Here is an 18,852-nt window from a genome sequence, read left to right on the forward strand (position 1 = left end):
GTTGTAGGTAATTCTGCCACTTTCTGGGAAGGGCTGATCATTGTTCTTGAGCATGACACCATACATGAACAGCCTGACATGACCCATTCACAGATGCTTAGATTCGAGTTATCAAAGAGCTTTTCAGCACTGACTATGTGAGAGTTCACTTGCCCCTTTCTTTCAGTGCCCTTCCTCTTTCAGACTTCTGTATCCCCAAGATAAGTCACAAGTCAAAGCAGGATTTTCTGTCCCTGGTGACATCACCATCCTCAGTCAGTCTCACATCTATATTTACACAATGTGGCTGTTTGTCCAGGGGTCACCCTGGAGGACCTGCCCTCCATTCCCATTACCTGATACCTAGTGACCCTGAAGTCACTATCATCAAATACCTACAACTGTCAAGTTCTAGACGAGATGAGCTCATAAGCACAGCACCAGTAGGTGAGAGAGCTGAGCCTAGAACTCAGGTTTTCTAACCCTTGATCTTGCATCAGGCTTCTTGTGTGTTCTCTGAAAGCGCTTCTTAGTACACAGTCCAGGAGAGGGGGGAAACCCACACCGGAAATGCTACCGTTCTCCATTGCACTTTTCTGACTTTCAGTGGTGAAGGGGGTCAGAAGATTAGGAAATGCATAGTCCTTTTCTCTTCACATGTTCTGTCTACTCACCTCCTGTTTGTTCGTTTATAGTGATGATCTGACCACAACAGGGACTGACCACTGCACTTTCAACACCTGCCAGAAAGCTCTTGGGAAGGATGACTTTACTAAGATTCCCAATGGGGTGAATGGTGTTGAGGACCGAATGTCAGTCATATGGGAAAAAGGCGTGGTAGGTTTCGCAGGCTCCAGCCTCGTTTTGCTTACTTCTTCAGCTGGGATCCTGACTGAGTGACAGCCAGAATGTCACAAACCTGCTTAGAAGCTTCCTGATTTTGTTTCTCACTAGAGTGGGAATGCAGCCCATCACCACCAAATCCATCCTGCCCCACCCTGTGACAGTCTCAGCAAAAAAAAAATATGGTCTTCTCTGCATAGTTTAGTTTAGAGAGTGCATTGAGGATGGGTGTAGATTGGGTACAAAGATGGCCATTCTTGAAATGTTACAGTTATGCTTCATTTCTCATGTTCTTGGATCTCAATTCGTCAAGTGTCACCACTGGCAATACTTGAAATGATGGAAAGTACATGAAGCATTTATTATGTTCACATTTGTACCTCCTTTTCATGAAATCTTTGCAGATGTCCCTTTTTAAAGAACCCTTGATTTTTTTTTTTTTTTTTTTTGCGGTGCTGGGGATCGAACCCAGGAATTTGTGCTTGCAATGCAAGCACTCTACCAACTGAGCTATCTCCCCAGTCCACTTGAATATCATATTTTTAAACTGCTGTATGAAATCATATAAATAATAACTCAAAGTTTAAGGGGAAAAAAGTTCAACCTTCTTCTTTTTGATTGGTGTCATTATTATAAGTATCTTAATTACAGTATATTTTTATGATTTATTACAGTTCCCAGGTATGTAAATATGTCCTATAATACGCATGATACTATCTTATTTTCTGAAACAAGATGGTTTACTTCTGGGATTATTTCTTTCAGGTCACAATTTTTAATCATTTTTTGAGGCAGGAATAATAAACTTTAAGGGCACTCTTAAAATGTAAATATACATAGGGATAAACTCTAAACACTTTTTCTGTATTAAAATCTCCTGCGATAGACTCTTCATGATTATTGGTTCATGTACATTTTGATTACATAAAATTGAACCTCTTAAGTCGAGTTCGCATCTTTCTAAAGGCGTTGTCACCTGATTTAAAAGCATTATCACCCATCTTACTTGAACTCCATAGTATCCTGCCTATGTCTACATGATCATTTGTTGATCTTGGGTCTACGATAAATTAGCCAGATCATAAATGTAGCAGTTGGTTGTGGAACACTTTAAATGGGAATTGGAAATATGATTGCCAGCATTCAGCTGTCATCTGTAGTGACCTGGTATGGTTCTGGGAAGGATGGGAAGAATTAGTCTAGTTCTTTTTTTGAGCTGATTTTTGCAACATTGGTCCTCAGGTCTCCGTGTTACCCCATTGTCTCTATCATTATCTCTATGATTGTTTAATACCAGCACCCACAGATGTTGTCAGCTCCTCAGTATAAGAAATTAAGTGCCGTTCTGTTTGGTTTAAGTGATGCGAGTCTTGTATTTTTATTAATAGGAGGTTTTATTAGTATTTGATCATCAGAACAAATGAATTTTCTCTTTGGAATTGTTTTCTAGCATAGTGGTAAAATGGACGAAAACCGATTTGTGGCAGTTACTAGCACAAATGCAGCCAAAATATTTAATCTCTACCCGAGAAAAGGAAGAATAGCTGTAGGATCAGATGCTGACATTGTGATTTGGGACCCAAAAGCCACAAGGTAAGTCTGACTTCTTGTATTCCTTGGCTTCATGATGGAGAAAAAGCACTAACTTGCAAAGTTATTTTGCTTTGGCCTTAATCAGCCATTTCTTATTAGGTGATATATTTAGCCATGCTCAGGAATTTTGAGCATGGTTTAGGTTTTGATATACAAATATTTCTTTGTTTTTCTTGGCATAGAGGTTGCAAAGGTTGTGTTGCATTCTCTGGAAATGGATATGTATAGAAAACCAATATGAATTTACCACTTCAGTGCCTGGCAAATGCCTGAGTTCACAGGGAGGAAAGGTACAGCACAATGAAGAAAATAAAAGGCTTAATTTGAAAAGGGCTGAATTGAAAACTCAAAATAATTACAGCCTTTTTAAAGCTTTCAGATAGAAAAATTCCAGCACAAAAGATGTCACTTTTTGTTAGCCAAATTTTCCAGTTGAGTTCATCTTGAGCCTATCATTCCCAGTAGACTCGAGCTTTTTGTTTCCAATTTCCATAATTCTATGTTAATATTGCAGGCCTGGCAAATTCCACCAACTCAGGGAAGCATTCGGTGGAGGAGGAAGCTCTGTGAATTTCTTTCTTCTTACAGGATGAGAGCACAGACAATACCTGCATACTGATGTGTGTTTTTTGTAGACTTTGCAACTGTAATGGAGGGAACCCCAGGGACTTTAACATTTTTTTGTGTGTGTACATACATGTGTAAACAGCAATACCATAAGCCCGTCTGCCTCACCGTACAGCCATTTATTCAAAGTCTATCAGATGTTTTTTTATCGTAGAAAGCAAAAGTGTATAGTTTCTTGGAGGTGATATTTTCCTAAAGACCCAGCTTCCACTGAAATGCTTCAGGACTGCCCCCTGGGGAAAACTAAACTAACCATGGCTGTGAACCTAAATCCAGCCCCAGGTAGTCTCTTAGAAAGCACTATCCCCTGGACACTCATTGTCCCTACCCAGGGACCAATTCACATGGTTGGCAGGCCATGGTCATGCCAAGTAGCCGTTAGCCAAATACTTTGCCATAACACCTCACTGCTGGTTAATGATCCATGCAGAACAGTAAATGGTAGCACAAGCATCTTATTTACATGAATATCCTTAGACACCAACTAAGTACAACTCTAAGTCTTTGTTATTATGTTAACAAGGAATTACTGACCATTAAGGACTCAATACCTAGTAAACCAATGTGGGCATCTTCTCTACTAGGCTAGGAAAATTTTGCTTGGGAAAGCAATGGAAAAAAAGATTGCTTGGATTTGGAATGATCTGCAGATGTATTGCGCATGCTACGTTTAGAGAACCTGAGGTATTTTAAATACCACTCTGCAGTAGGCTGGTGTGTGCCCAGCTGTCTCTTGCCCAGGGTCACCTTTGCTGTAATTCAAACTATTTAGGCAGCTCCAAGAGCTGGGGCAAGGTAGATTTTTTGAAACATTTTGTGGCTTAGGGAGACCATGAGGTTTAATCAGAAAACCTAGAAGTTTTCAAAAGGGAGAAAACTATCATATGAAAGTAATATTTATGAAAAATTATGATTTTGAAGCACAATATCCGGGAGAGATATAACAATGATAATAATTAGGAATAATTTGCACTTGCATGGCTCATGGTGGGTTTAAAAATACTTCAATATGTAAAATGTGATTTAGCAGGTAAGACAAATAAGATTGCTTCATAGTGACGAGAAAACTATAACTGCCATACAATGTAAGCAGCAGGTTTGAGAACCCTGACCCTGTGGCTCTGACTTTTGACACTCGTGTGTTTGCTGTGAGATTTCATAGCACGCTATCTCCTGATATCAGAGTAGAGCACTTCATATTATACTTGCTTGTTCATGTTCCATTTTTAATTCCACTCAGGTGGGCCAGTAAATATAAATCCATTTTTGGATTTGATTCTTTTCTTTGGTTTTCCTTATGGAAGGGAGGTTGGGGAGATGAAAATACTCTATTGAATGAGAGCCAGTCTCACTTCCAATACCCAGAGCGCCTCAGAAAGTCGTTCTGTGTGATCCTTTCCAACCCTACACCTGGGTACCTCCAGCAGGGCCCAGCCTTAAGAGTCCTTCCTGGCTAGTTTAATTTCTGAGGACGACACCAGCTCGGGTGTAAAGCATTGTCTTCCTTAGGCAACTGGACAAAGAGAAATGACCGGAACGTACGGTTGTGAATAATTCACTTGCTTTATTTACCACATATTGCTGCTTGGAGGATATTTATAGGCTGTGATTATGTCTCCTTGAGTCATGTTTTTAGACTACACAAATTTAGATCACTTTCTCCCAAGTTCCAGCTCCTGATTTCTATAACATTGTTTTGTCCTTCCTTTCCTATTCAGTTGTTTCAGAATAGTACGTAATGATCCAGATAGGTAGTTATTTTTTTCAGATCTATATATTACCTGCTTAATTTCCCTCATTTCTAGTCTAAGAATAACTAACTTAAGGTCAAACCAAAAGGTTCTATGCTTTTAAGTTTCTTTCTGTCTCTTTCATCAGTTTTGAAACATTTCTTATACAACAGGGCAGTTATTATAACTTACTTTATATAATGATACAGAAATCAAATTTTAAATTTTCACATATGGCATTTTGAATAAAGATAGATATAGATATATGGAGATATGTATATATCTTGTATAGGTATATAGATATAGATTTGGCCTTTAATTTTATAAATATGTACATAACATTATATATAATATTTGACCTTTAATTATTAGTACTATCTTCTTTAGTAATTCAAGTATACTTTTGTACTACTGGGTATTCTTTCTTACTTTTAGTCTAGGACTCCTCAGTGCTAGGCATAATAAAGATGAGCTCAAATTCAAGAGTCTGCTATGCAGGTGCTGGCCTGAGCTCCACCCAAGGTCATTTAAAGTCTCTGTAAGGTTTGGGGTGTAGCTCAGTGGCAGAGCACTTGCCTAGAATGCATGAGGCCCTGGATTCAATAGCCAGGACCACAAATATAAGTAAATAAATAAAACTAAATAAAGTTTCTGTATATCTACTTGCTCATATGTAAAAAGAGATTGCTCAAAATTGTCATGCCTACCTCACAAGGTTTTTGTTAGAATCCCATAAAGTATATACATGTAGACATGCTTTGTAAACTGAGAAAGTGTTACACAAAGACAAAATGTGTGTGATGATAGCTATTTTATATTTTTCTAGTTAGGCCAGTGTCATGCTTTTGGGAATATTTTCAGTTTTAGGTGTTCTCAGATCCGTTGCCCGAGGTGACCACACAGACAGATGAGCCACAGGGCTCTAATTCTCTGAACCTCAGATCTTTTTTTTTTTTTTTTAAATACTAGAGATATTTTCATTTTTTCTTATTTTACTGTCTTTTGGGAAAAATGCAGAAATATCATCAGGTATGTTGACTTGATCTATTCCCCTTTGGATTTCTTTGACGTATTTGACTTAATAAAGCCCCCACCAGACTATTTGGCATTATCAAATAGTCATTATCAAATAGTCAAATATCATTCCCATGTGAGCACTACAGAATGTGGGCAAAGGAGAAGCCGGGCAGTTGAGGAGGAGTCTTCATGGAATAACGAATCTGGAAGAAAGTGTGTTAATGGTGGTTCACATCACAAGGGAGAGACTATCGCAGAAACTATGCTGAGTCCTTATCTGGGTCGATCACAGTCCCAGCTTTCTCTATTCTTGGCCTGCTTCTTATGAGAAAGTTGCTTGTCTGGCTGGCGTGGCTGTTCCCGACCAGACTTCATGCTGATGACCTCGACAGGGACCTTTCTGATGTGCCACAATATTTTTAGCCTTCTCCAATTGCCCAGGCATCATCCAGAGTTCCCACTGTCCCCACATACTATCTCATGATCCTCAGCATCTTCCTCTTCCCATCTCAGTCCTGAGTTCTGTGAATCCCACACACCCACTCACAATACTGTACTTTGGTCTCTTATTCACTTCCTCCTCACTAATAATCTTGAGTTCCATTTCTTAAAATAAATGTTTTATTTCCAAATCACTGCAATAGTTAAGAAAAGTTGAAATGGGAGTACAGAAAAGTTTGGTGCACCTCGCAGCTATTTTCCACTATTATTATCTTACATTAGTATGGAAGATTTGTCACAACTAATGAACCAATATTGGTATGTTACTTTAATTAGAATCCATACCTCATTCAGATTTGCTTAGTTTTTACTTAATATTCCTTTTCTGCTCCAGAATCTCATTGGGATCTCACATTACATTAGTCATCCTGTGTTCTTAGGCTCCTCTGAGCTATGACAGTTTCTCTGATTTAGTTTTTGATGATCTTGGTAGTTTAGAGGAATGCTGGTCCAGTATTCTGTAGAATATCATGTGTTGTTGTTATGGTTTGCATGTGAGAGGATCCCCAAAAGCTCACATGTGAGACAGTGCAAGAAGGTTTGGGTCATGGCCTTAACCTAATCAGTGATCCCCTGATGGGATTAACTGAGTGTCAACTGGAGGCAGATGGGGTGTGGCTGGAGGAAGTGGTTCTTTGGGGGTGTGGCTTTTGGCATATATTTATATCTGGCAAGACTTCTCCTCTGCTTTCTGATCATCATGTGAAATGTTTCCTTCTGCCACACTTTTCTACCATGATTATCTGCCTCCTTTTCTCTTGAGCCCCCAGGAATGGAGCTTGCTGGCTATGGACTGAGACCTCTGAAACCATGAGCTCCCAAATAAACTTTTCCTCCCCTAAGATTATTCTGGTCAGATCTTTTAGTCACAGCAGCAAAATAGCTGACTAAAACAGTTGTGATTTTATGTTGTCCTCATTGCTAGCACAGGTTGGGGAAGGAAGACAGCAGACATTACATCACATGAAGATGGTGTGACACAGGTGGCTGGTACTGTTGATTGACCTGGCTGAGGTAGTGTGTGCCAGGTTTCTCCACAGTATAACTCCTCAAATTTCTATACTGTACTTTGAATGGAGAAAGTCACCATGTTCAGACTATACTTAAAGAGTGGGGAATTGTGCCCTATTTGATGTTTTAATTGATTCTGTAGAACCTGGGCCTGGCCCAGTTCTGCACAGAGCAGAAGCACAGAGAAGGATACAACCTTCTACACTGCATTCAAGATTGATGCAATGAAGCAACGGCATCAGGAAAATTGGAAATATTGTGTTCAGCAACAGCTGTGGGGAGGAGAAAAGTCAGAACAACATTTCCCCATTTCATGCTTTGAACTTCTTGCACATGACCAATTCACTGTTGGGAGAGTGAATGAATTCAGATGTGTATAAATAAAAAGGATTTTCTGAGGACAAGAGGAAGCACTGTTTTACTGGTCTTGTTTTCTTTAAACATCCCTTTGTTTCTGAGGTTGGGAGTGATTTGTTAAGCAGAGCTCTTTGGGAGAAGAGATGAAGCTCTATGAGAACTGCCCTCATGTGCACCTTCATTCAGGGATTTACTTTGCACTGGAGTACTCCTGGGACCCAGACCCTGAGAACAAGGTTGTACAGAGCCTGGATCTGACTTTAGGAAACTGACAGTCTAGAGAGAATAGATGAGACAGAAAGTCAAATATTCTCAGTCTAAGAAAGTATGTGTTAGGAATATCAGAAAGAAGATGCTGTTGAAGTTCAAAGAAGAAGGATCTTTCCTGTGTTAGAACAGTCATAGGCATAAAATCACATGAGAGAGAAGAGTGAGAGAGAAGTATCTGCCCCTGAGATCAGGACTAAGGTGGTGGTGAGGGAAATTGATGCAGCAACGACGAGATCTGTGAGGAAGCACTTACCGATTGAGAATTATATGAGACAGAATAATTTCAGGCTGCAGAAGGGAGAAGGAAGGTGAGGAGGTCATGGGCTGTCTGCATTTTTTATTTTGTTTATTATAGACAAAGCAATTTTAAATAGATCTCACCCCGTGGAGAAGAATTATTTAATCAATCAATAAATGAATATATCTATGGAAGTTTCTCTTTCTACAAGAATTTCCTCCTTTTATTTTACCTACCTGATTGTAATATTAACTGAAGGCTAGTAATTTTCAGACTTTCTGTCTGACCACACCATTAGATAGTGGCCAAATTTTTTCTGCAAAATTTCCTTATATTATTTTAACAAAAACAATTGGCCCAGTTGAGTCGTTCTCTCAAATGAGAGCAACACGCATTTCACCCAGATCCTCAAGGGGGCGCCCATGGCCCACACTGAGCTCAGTGGTTCCAACCAGGCCATTTGAGCTGCTGGTTATGCAAGAACAAACCAGCCTCTGGAGAACAGATGCACTTGCTAATGATTTTTGGCTTCATGGCACATGGATGTTTTCATTTGTTTTTTTTTTATTCTCATTTCGTTATTGACGGCATGTAGAAATAAGTGTGCTTGCCACACAATCTGTAACCTTAAAAATGTACTGCATCAAAGTTATCAAGGGGAGATCGGTAGAAAGAAAGAAGCAAGGTAGCCATGCTTATTCTTCTTTCTTTCTTTCTTTCTTTTTTTTTTTTCTTTTCCCCTTGTAAACGTGTGAAAAGCTGGATAATTCCAGGGTGAGCATTTGACATGTGGTGATGGATGGTGTGAGAGAATTGGGAGTGGACGCCTCAAAGAAAGGTTTGGATATACTGATGAAAGATTACCTAGGACGTTACTGGCTGGTAAAAGTTCCTGCAAAAAATCAACTGCAGTAGCTCTTCTGTGTCATTGCACAATTAAAAAAAAAAAAAAAAAAAACACTGCATTCAGTGCAAAGGGAGCATACACTTTTTTTTTTTTTTTTTTTTTGAGCTAAGAGTCTGCCATATTCAGCTTGACGGCTCACTGAGCCAGTGTCTATTGCTTGTGACAGAGGTATGTGCCCTAATGCTCCACTACTTCGGTCAAAGCTTTAAATTTAAGGACATATCCCCTATCTAAATATTTTGGTACTTGGAGTTGGGGGAAGAAATCAAGAGTATTATTTTTATGTGGTATTAAGGCAGGATGTTGTGGTGTCCTATGGCAAAAACAGAGATCAGCCAAACTGACCAACTGGTTAAAAATCTTATTAGCGAGGAGGACATGTAAGTTAAGTTGCAAACCCACAGCAGCAGCAGTAACTCATGTTCTGGCAATTTAAGGCTACCCTGCAAGCTTCAGTTCTTCGGTATTCATTAAATAGCACTTTGTTACTATAGCAACTGTCCCTTTTCAGTATTTATGAACTACAGGGTATCTCACAGCATCTCAAGCACACAAACATGCAGCCAACACACTGTGTGCACTGGAACATTTAATGAAGACTTCTAGCTGCACTGGATTCTGTCGAGCAGGCGTATTTTTGATCCCAGTTATTTTAGTTTATTACTTTTTTAAACTCGATTACAGCAGACTTTGACCTTGAATACACCGTTCTTGTAGGCATTGTGCTGTCTTTCCTGCTTAATTTCCTTCACTTTCTCAATGAAGATAGAGATAAATGAATTTAACTTTATATCCAGTGAAGAGTAATGACTTGCAGCTTATGAATATGCCCCTCTAGATCCTAGAAGGGCCTTGTGGATGAAATCAAGCAGGGAAGAATGACTTTCATCCTCTAGTAGTGGGAACTGTAGCATGTGGGGGAAAGAAGAAATGAAGAGTAAGGTGTTCCTTGGCAAAATAATGATGCTTATGACTTGTGAATTTGGCTTTATTACCAGTAACGGTTTTAAAGAAGCTACCAGGCATTTTCCCCTTGAACTTGAGCATTGAATGTCTTTTCATTTCTATGCCATAATCCTCCTCTTCCAAAGAAGCAGCATGTGCACACATACACACCTTCCCGGCAGCCCAGAAACCTGCTGTTCTGCCTTAAAAGCTGGTCAACCTGAAGACGGCCTTCAATGCCTGATTCTAAGAATATTTATAATAACTCCTCCCTGCCCCGGCCCCAAACTGTGTGGGAGGAGGTGGGGGATGCAGGCCTCGTCCAGGTGCATGAGTGGAAATGAGAATGATGTATGCTGTGATGTTTTCACAGTGCTGTCTGTGTGAGTTCATGGAGGGACATGGCGTGGGGCGGCTGCTTTAGTTGATCCAGGTTGTGCTTTGTGCAGCTATGGGGGGGGGGGGGTTCATGTAGTCATCTCCACAGATTTTTATGGTAATTTTGACAATTTTCTGGGAGATGATAGTGAAGTTGAGGAATAAGTGTCTTTTGCTAATCCACCCAGAATCCAGCCTGCAGTTCCACAGAGAAAGTACCAAAGAGAAAGTTTTGGGGGCTGAATTCTTCCTCTGCTGCTTGCAAACTGGGTGGATAACCTTGGGAATGTTACTTGATTTTTCTGAATTTTAATTTCTTGACATGTTAAAAAGGCAAGTTGATGTGTATTTTATAGCATTGCTGTGTTTAAGATAGTGTTTATAAAATGCTTGGTACATAATTAGTGTTCCATAGTACTTGGAACTTAGCAGGTAGTCAGTTAGTATTAGGGGGTCAATTTGTGGTTTAGTGGGAGCTGCTACAAGCTAGCCTTGTCATTCAGAAGTCATTGTGTAATGACTTAATTCAGACAGCACCCAAATATACCAAAATTATATTTCATATAAAAACTCCATCTCCCTTGTTTCTTGTATCTACCTCCTATTTTCACCAAGATGATTGAAGTTGAGAAGCTTGGTTGGATTCTCTCAGCCTAGGTAGTCTGATGAAATCAGAATTCTTCCATGCCCCCAAAGCTGACATCTTTTAAAAATTATTTACAGTTAAACTGGTCAAACAAATCACATAATATTCATTTTGTGGACTTAAGTAGACATCTGTTTAAAAAAAGAAAAATCTTGGATTCTGCACAAAAGAAACCTCACTTTGCTGATTACAGATGGTAAAATTTTAACCACTATTTATTCCAAGCTGTTTATTTAAACATGTTCTTATGCAACTAAACCTTTCAAGGAACTAGGAATCATTTCTGGGGACCTTACTAGTAATAGCTGCATGTTCTTCCAAATTATAAAAGAAAAGCAGCTTAGAAATGAATCATAGCATTTGCCTTTGCCAGAGTAAGCATGGTTTATTTTCAGTATTAAAATCAGGCAGAAAGGAAGCACCAAGGGGAGGTCGTGTATAAGGGCCCAGCTTTCCTATCTAAGCACCTGCTGTATATATCTTCCTACCTGACATATATTCTATGTTTCTCTGTTTTTGGCATTTGCTTGTCTTCCAGTATACTTCTAGGTAGATATAGAAGCTCAATACTTACTTGAGTGAATAAACCAGATACCAATAGTCTTGGGACAGTGAACAAATGTGTGATTGAAATTTTTGTTCTAGACTTTGTTTATCTACTCTTGGAACTGATTTAATATCTGCATTTCACATTTTTCCCCCTTTGAATTGAAAGAAGAAAGAGGAAGGAAGGAAGGAAGGAAGGAAGGGAGGGAGGGAGGGAAGGAGGGAGGGAGGGAGGAAGGAAATTCTCAGTATTTCTCTGTGCTTCCTGAAAAAGCAGTGCTTGACAGAGATGCCTTCCAGAGTCAGTGGCCAGCCTGCATCGCCAGGCCTCACACCAACATGGTTTATTTCAGATTGAATGTTTTGTGGGTCTAATGACTCTGTTTTTGGTCTCAAATTCACCCCTAATTCTGGCTAGTTACTTTAAAAACATGGGCTTTTGGTTATGGAAGAAACAGAGAACAGGGTGAAAATGGATCAAAGGAAATTTCTTATCAGTACCTGGAGAGAATTCCAGGGTCCTTATGTTCTTAAATTTTTATGGGGAGGAAGTGGAGGCAACTCAGGCTTGGGACCCCCTCCCATCCTCTGAGGTGACAGAGTTAATATTCACTTTTAGACTTGAGCCTGTATCTATTTTGTTGATCTAATTGCACGCTGAGTCCTTGAAATATAGAATATTGGCACTCACTCCAGACACATGCACACAGGTATGTAACTGTTTCCTTTTAATCAGGGTCTCTAATTACAACCACACATATTTTATACAAATATACACGGGCCTTGAGCTCCTGACCTCTTCACGTATAAGCAGAGAATCATGAATCCAAGGTCAGTGTTTTCTCGCCAAGCTCCTGGGCAGCAGATCGCACGTCTGTCCTTGGTTACGAGTGTGCACTTGACCAGTGAGTGGCAAGGATCCCAGCAAATCTGCCAGTGCTCCTGATGTCTGTCCCAAGCCCATCCTGCTGGCAGTGGGACTTCTTTGGACACCAGAAGGCAATTGACTTTTTAGTTGAAAAGATTTCATGTGCCTGCAAAACACCTACTCAGCGCCCTCCCACAAGCGTGGCCATGCTGTGCACACCAGAGAGAGCTGGGGAAGGAGAGTCAGGGTACATTAGGTTTATTTTGCAGCTGCGACTGGAATCACATTAAACCTATTGCCTAATTTCCTTTGTCTAACTTGATTTCTCTTTGGCTGGGAGGCAAATGGATCAATATTGTTTTTTATGCCACGATTACATTGCCTGAAGGAAATTTTCCATCGGTTCACTGTGCCTGCCTTAGTCCTGTAATTGGGGCTGCGAGCTGTCCAGGCATGGAGGGGCCTCCCCCGTCGTGTGTGCAAAGCCCACCATCTGTGCAGAGCTCACTGAGCGCGCCTTCTGGCAGGGTCGGACAGGCTGCCCCTCTCAGGGCAAGGCTTGGCATTGGTGCCAGGATTTTTGCACATGGTTCTCTGGATGTCATCTAATACAGATAGCTTTGGATTTTTTTTTTTTTTCCTTTCCTGTGAAGTCCTTTCCCCCTGCCTTTTCTCTACATATTTTTTCCCCTATGTTTGAAGTGCTCTCTTCCTCTCCAAAATTTCTTAACAGTAGTTTCTTTCCATTTCTGTTTTCTTTTCTTTCCCATCAGCCCCATCCCACCACCCCATCCCATGATTCTGCCCTTTTCTTCTCACCAGGAAATGTTCCTATTTTGCTCTCAGTTTTATTCTCCTGCCAGGCATTTAAGGAAAGCTAAGATTCTAGAGGCAGAATAATGAGAAGGCAATTTACCCATGTGAAAAAAAATACTGGAGCATTTATCAGTGCAGAAGAGTTGCTGGATTTCTTCCATGGTGGGGGGAGAAAGAACGTATCAGTCAGTTACCTATTAACATATTTATTGCATGCATAGTGTATATAAGACATTTCTGTCTATGTGGGGGACAGAAAAGAAATATAAGGTATAGTATCTGCCATCAAAGAGGCTGTGTTTTGTTTGGAAAGACAAGATAAAAACATGGGAAAGGATAAATAATTTTGGGGACAGAAGAACAAAACATTTCAGCATATCAGTTCAAGAAGTGGGGGGAAAGGATCATGTGCCGGAATCCTTGAGCAGTCCAAATAAATATTGAATTGACTTATCTGTGCGCTTGGTTTTGGGAAACAGCATCAAACTAGCAGAATCTTTGAAGGTGACTCTGGATAGGTGGACAAGGAATGGAAAAGTCATCCAGATGGAGAAGTTGGGGTTAAAGAAGGAGAAGTGGGGAAGATATATTCAAGGGGTAATTCAGACATGAGAGAGGGAAGGGTTCAGGAGTTGAAGATAAGATGCGTCTTGACCAGATTGCCCAGGGCTTTGTTACCCTAGAATGCTAGATTCAGTGGAGAAGTATGTCACACAGCTTGAGCAATTGAATGCCTTCAGCGATGCCTTGAGCATATCTAAATCTGCCCTTTCCAGTCTTGACATGGCACAAGCAGAAAATGATATTTGTAGAGTACGTGATGATAAAGAACAAGGGATTTGGAGACTGGGAAGATGTAGTGCAACCAACTTACCCTGGTTTGTCAAGGACTTTCCCAGTTTAGGACTGAAAATTCCATGTCCTTAGAAACAACCTCAGTCCAAGACTTAACTGTGATGTGGTTTGTCACCCCAGGAGGATGCTTTTCATCAAAAGTGGCTTGTCTAGGAGCTCTACCCACATCGGGTCACCCTAGGACCTGAGAGTTTCAGTCTTTGCCTGAGCTCATCAGTTGGGGATTCTGATTGATGAAGATTTTAGGGCAATGAGTGTGTGGGATGAATAGGAGTCAGGGAACCAGGTCAGAGGTTATTGTTGGAGTCTGGATTGAGAGGATGAGACCTCAGACAAGACGAAGGCATGGAAAAAGGGGGGAGATAATGATGTAAGAGATCTTTTTTCTCCAGAGGGATAATGCTCCCCAACAATGTGGCAAAAGACTGAAAATGGAGTGAGGGAGAGGAGAGAAGAGGGACATTTGTGACCCAAGCAGCTAAGTGCAATACATTGTATTCAAAGTTGGGTGAAAATTTTGTATTCTTAAGGAACTTGCAATCTGATTGAACAGATAAGTAATTCAGTGACAATAAGGCAATAGATGAAGTATAAGGCAATGCCTATAGTATAAGGCAAAAGATGAAGATGTGCAGTGCCATGGTTAAGGGCGTGGTATTCAGAGTAGAACCAGTAATTGGAGTCAAATCCCAATTGTGCCCAATTAGCTGCCTGACTGTGGGTAGGTTACTTCCCTCTCCTGAATAAAATGTAGATTTTTCTCTTCAGTAAAATGTAGAGATGAGAACAATGGTGCCAACCTTTGAGGGTGGTTGGAAGTAGCTAATACCTGCAGTATGGCGTGTGGTATACAGTAAAACTGGAAGAAACATTAATATCATTATCATGTACAAAGTGACAGAGAGGTATCAAAGTGAATGACTTCGATAATGTGGGATCCTAGAGAAAATACAGCTTAGAAAAATCAACAATAGACTCAGAATGCCAGTTTGTTTTGTCAATCATAGTTTCATCCCTGTTTATAAACATTCTCTAGTACACATTTAGTTTGTAATTGGCATGCCAGCAAGGTACGGTTTTAACTGCAATTTCAGTAGAATGCCCCTTGGAAGTAATGTTGTGCAGGGCCAGTGAATGTTTTTTGGATGATCCAAAAATGTATTGTACAATCCTTGATGCACAGCCGCTGGTGGCCTGACAGCATGGAACAGTGGCCTCAGGGGAAGATTATTTATACAAATTTCTCCATGCTAGGTCCTTCATCTAGGTTTCATAATAATGGGTAACTTCTACAGCTTTTAATTGTTTTGCCATTTTAAAACCAAATTCTGAGTATTTCCATTGGATGACTTACTAAAAGCAGAATTACTGTATCAAATGGTACAATCTTTTGACACAGCACCATCTTTTCTTTTGACTTTTCCTTTTCAATAGGTAAAAATTGTTACCTTTCAGCTGCAAATTGTATGTATTTGAGCACTAAGGAGGTTGAACACTTTTTCATTTATTTGTCATTGAGTTTTACTTTTTCTGATAAAGAAATGTCTATTCACACTTATTGTTCACTTTTCTTTTGGTAACATAATATTATTTGTCTTTTTATTTAAATGGTCTGTCACATTTCTTGCAAACTCTCCAAGGTTCTACTGAGAAATAAATGCTATAGTTACATGAAAGTGTTCTGAATAAATTGTAAAGCACCATATGCTTGTTACTAATATTGACATGTCAACTTTGTTAGAATCATGTTTAAAGCCGTGCCTGATGGTGCACATCTGTAATCTCAGCGGCTTGGGAGACTGAGGCAGGAAGACTGCAAGTTCAAACCCCACCTCAGCAACTTAGCAAGGTCCTAGGTAACTTAGGCAGATTCTGTCTCAAAATAAAAAATAAAAAGAACTGGGGATGTGACCCAGTGGTTAATCACCTCTGGGTTCAATCCCTGGTACAAAAAATAAATAAATAAGTAAATAAATAAATAACCTTTTTATCAAAGAGGTCTTTGCAAATTCAGAAATAACCTAACTAGAGTATCCCCTTTGTGGGGGCAGGAATTTTCATCTGTTTCTTCACTGCTCATCTGCAGTACTTAGAACAGTACTTGGCATGGAGTAGGTGAACAATAAACACCTACTAAATGAATAAGTCAGTTATACAGCCACAGATGGAAAGGAACTTTCTACATTCTTCTACCAAGATGACATCTCCATTTTCTTTCTTTCTTTCTTTCTTTCTTTCTTTTCCCCTCAAACCAGAAATGAATAGGGTTGTACAGAGTTGGTAGATCAGAACTGTGAAATAGTGGTCTTTAAAATTCTGGACTTAGGAAACCCATCTCTTAGAACGTCTTTCTTTATGATGACATTTTAAGCCTAATTAGTAATTCTACCTCATTTATTTAGGTGAAAAGCCAGAGACAAGAAAAAAGTGGAATGATAAAGAATAGTTTTCAGTGATATAGTAAAAGACCCAAGTTGTTTTGTTTTTAATATATCAGTGTTTCTAATGCCAGAATATTTGGTAAATCTACTACTCTTCCCATGCCTTGTTTATTGCTTTTCTGGTAACTATGAGAATAAATTTGTGCAAGGCCTAAAAGAAAGCATGATGATATGCCTTAAAGTTGATTCATTCTTTGCTTGCCTGTTTGGGGTGGGGAAAAGGTTTTGCATAGAAATGGGTGCTGATAAGTATATTCTCCTGTGTAGACATAAATTCAGCTATGCACAGGTGTCGGGAACCCTCTTCTGAAGTATTGCCGATCTGTTTTTATCCCTAATTATCCTATCATGTTATGTTTCCCTTTTAAGATACTCTTGTATCTTAAAAGAAGATGGGGCAAAATTTTGTTTAAATATGCATTGGACTCCAGACGTGCTCTCTGCATGGATCACTTGCATTGGGAGGCAATATACAGTGCTAAGCACTTGGTATTGAAGTCACATAGACTCTTATTTATGACTAGAGGTGAGTTACTCAGCCTGAGTCTCAGTCTTTTTATTTATAAAATAAGTATGGAGAATACTGCTTCTGAAGGGTTGTAATTAGGATTTAAATAAAATAATGTATGAAGAGCATCTAGCACAGGGATTAATGCATAAATATGCAGTGAGGGGAAGCTGCAGCTGAATATTTTTATTTATCATCATCATATTTATCAAAGGTGACCTTGGCCATGGCTTCCAACTGCTGAGATGCTGTTAGTAAATGTAAGAAAAGCAAATGAAGATGTCAAGAGCAAATGCTTTTGGATCCTAAAAGACAAAGAAAGGAAGATCCTGAGTCAAGTGTGGTGGTACACACCTGTAAGCCCAGCTGCCTGGGAGGCTGAGGTCAGAGCATCTTGAACCCAGAAGTCCCAGGCCAGACTGGGCAACATAGGGAGACCCTGTCTCAAAAGAAAGGAAGGAGGGAAGGTGAGGGAGGGAGAGTGGATTCTGCAGACACCCAAGATATGTTAGTCAGGGTTCAGTTTAGAGAAGTAGAAATTCTTGTGTGCTTCTGTGTGTGTGTGTGTGTGTGTGTGTGTGTGTGTGTGTGTATAAACATATGCAGACATAGACATTGCTTTGGTCAGCTTTCTTACTGCCATGACTAAAAGAACTGACCAGAACAATTTTAGAGGAGGAAAAGTTTATATGAGGGCTCAAAGTTTCAGAGGTCTCACTCCATAGACCGCTGACTCCATTCCTTGTGGCTTGAGGTAAGGCAGAAGATAATGATGGAAGAGTGTGGCAGAGGGAAGCAGCTCACATGATGATCAGAAGTAGAGGAAGAGAGAGAATCTAAGCTCAGCTCACTGAATATTTACCCCAAAGACCTACCCCGGCCCCACCCCCAATGACCAACCTCTTCCAGCCACACCCCACCTGCCTTCAGTTCCCACTGAGTTAATCCCATTACAGGACTGATTCACTGATTGGATTAAGGCTCTCATAACACAATCATGTCTCCCCTAAACCTTCTTGCATTGTCTCACACATGAGCTTCTGGGGCACACCTCACATTCAAACTATAACAGACATAGACATACACATATCCATGTATGACTTGACCTTCCATAGCGGTGAGGGTTGGAGTTACCACCAGGTGCTGCCTTTGCATCCGATGCTGGAGTTTGAGGTCCAGAAGGCAGGTATCCCAGAGGGAAGATGGGGAGACATGAGCTGCAAGCATGAGCTGGAGTCCCCAGAGGCAGGTGGAGACCTGTGCAGGTTCTTATTCCTGTGCCCTTGGCAGTGTGGTATGGGTGTCTGCTCTTGGCCATGAGGTCGAATACTCACCTGGCCCAAGAGAATGCAGAGGAGTGTGAGTGTAGCAGGGCCGGACCCCTCCTTACACCATGAGGTGTGTCAGTCGATACTGTGTGCACTACCGAGTGCTGCTTCACTTCCACCCTCCCCCAACTGAGGTCTTGGTGCCATCATCAATTTGGGTATGTGTTTTAAGGATGAATGCACTGAGGTTCAGAGTTAAGTCATTTACCCCAGTTCTCACAGCTAGAAAGGACAGAGCCAGGATTTACAGCAGGTCTGCAGAGTTCACGGCCTCCCCACAGGGCAGGAGCAGAGGGGCAGCTGTAGCACAGGGGTTAAGGCTTAGTCTCTGGATCCAGTCCACCTGGGTTTGAATCCAGCCCTCCCTCTACTACACTGCAGCCTCAGTTGAGCTGTTCAGTGTTGGTTCACTTTAATGTCCTTGTTTGTGAAATGGGAATGATTATAA

At 40.4% G+C, this 18,852-nt stretch overlaps 1 protein-coding gene across 3 annotated transcripts in view; it reads left to right on the top strand.

The window, feature by feature from the left end:
* The window catches only part of Dpys (dihydropyrimidinase), a 76,355-nt gene that overhangs the window by 30,357 nt on the left and 27,146 nt on the right, over nucleotides 1–18,852 (top strand). For all 3 annotated transcript variants that reach the window (XM_047565579.1, XM_047565589.1, XM_047565594.1), the window contains exons 6-7: nucleotides 675–816; nucleotides 2,273–2,415. In XM_047565579.1, the coding sequence (XP_047421535.1) occupies nucleotides 675–816; nucleotides 2,273–2,415 (285 nt within the window). The remainder of the gene's footprint in view (nucleotides 1–674; nucleotides 817–2,272; nucleotides 2,416–18,852) is intronic.

This window comes from Sciurus carolinensis, chromosome 1 (genome assembly GCF_902686445.1).
Source record: "Sciurus carolinensis chromosome 1, mSciCar1.2, whole genome shotgun sequence".
Taxonomy (NCBI): domain Eukaryota; kingdom Metazoa; phylum Chordata; class Mammalia; order Rodentia; family Sciuridae; genus Sciurus; species Sciurus carolinensis.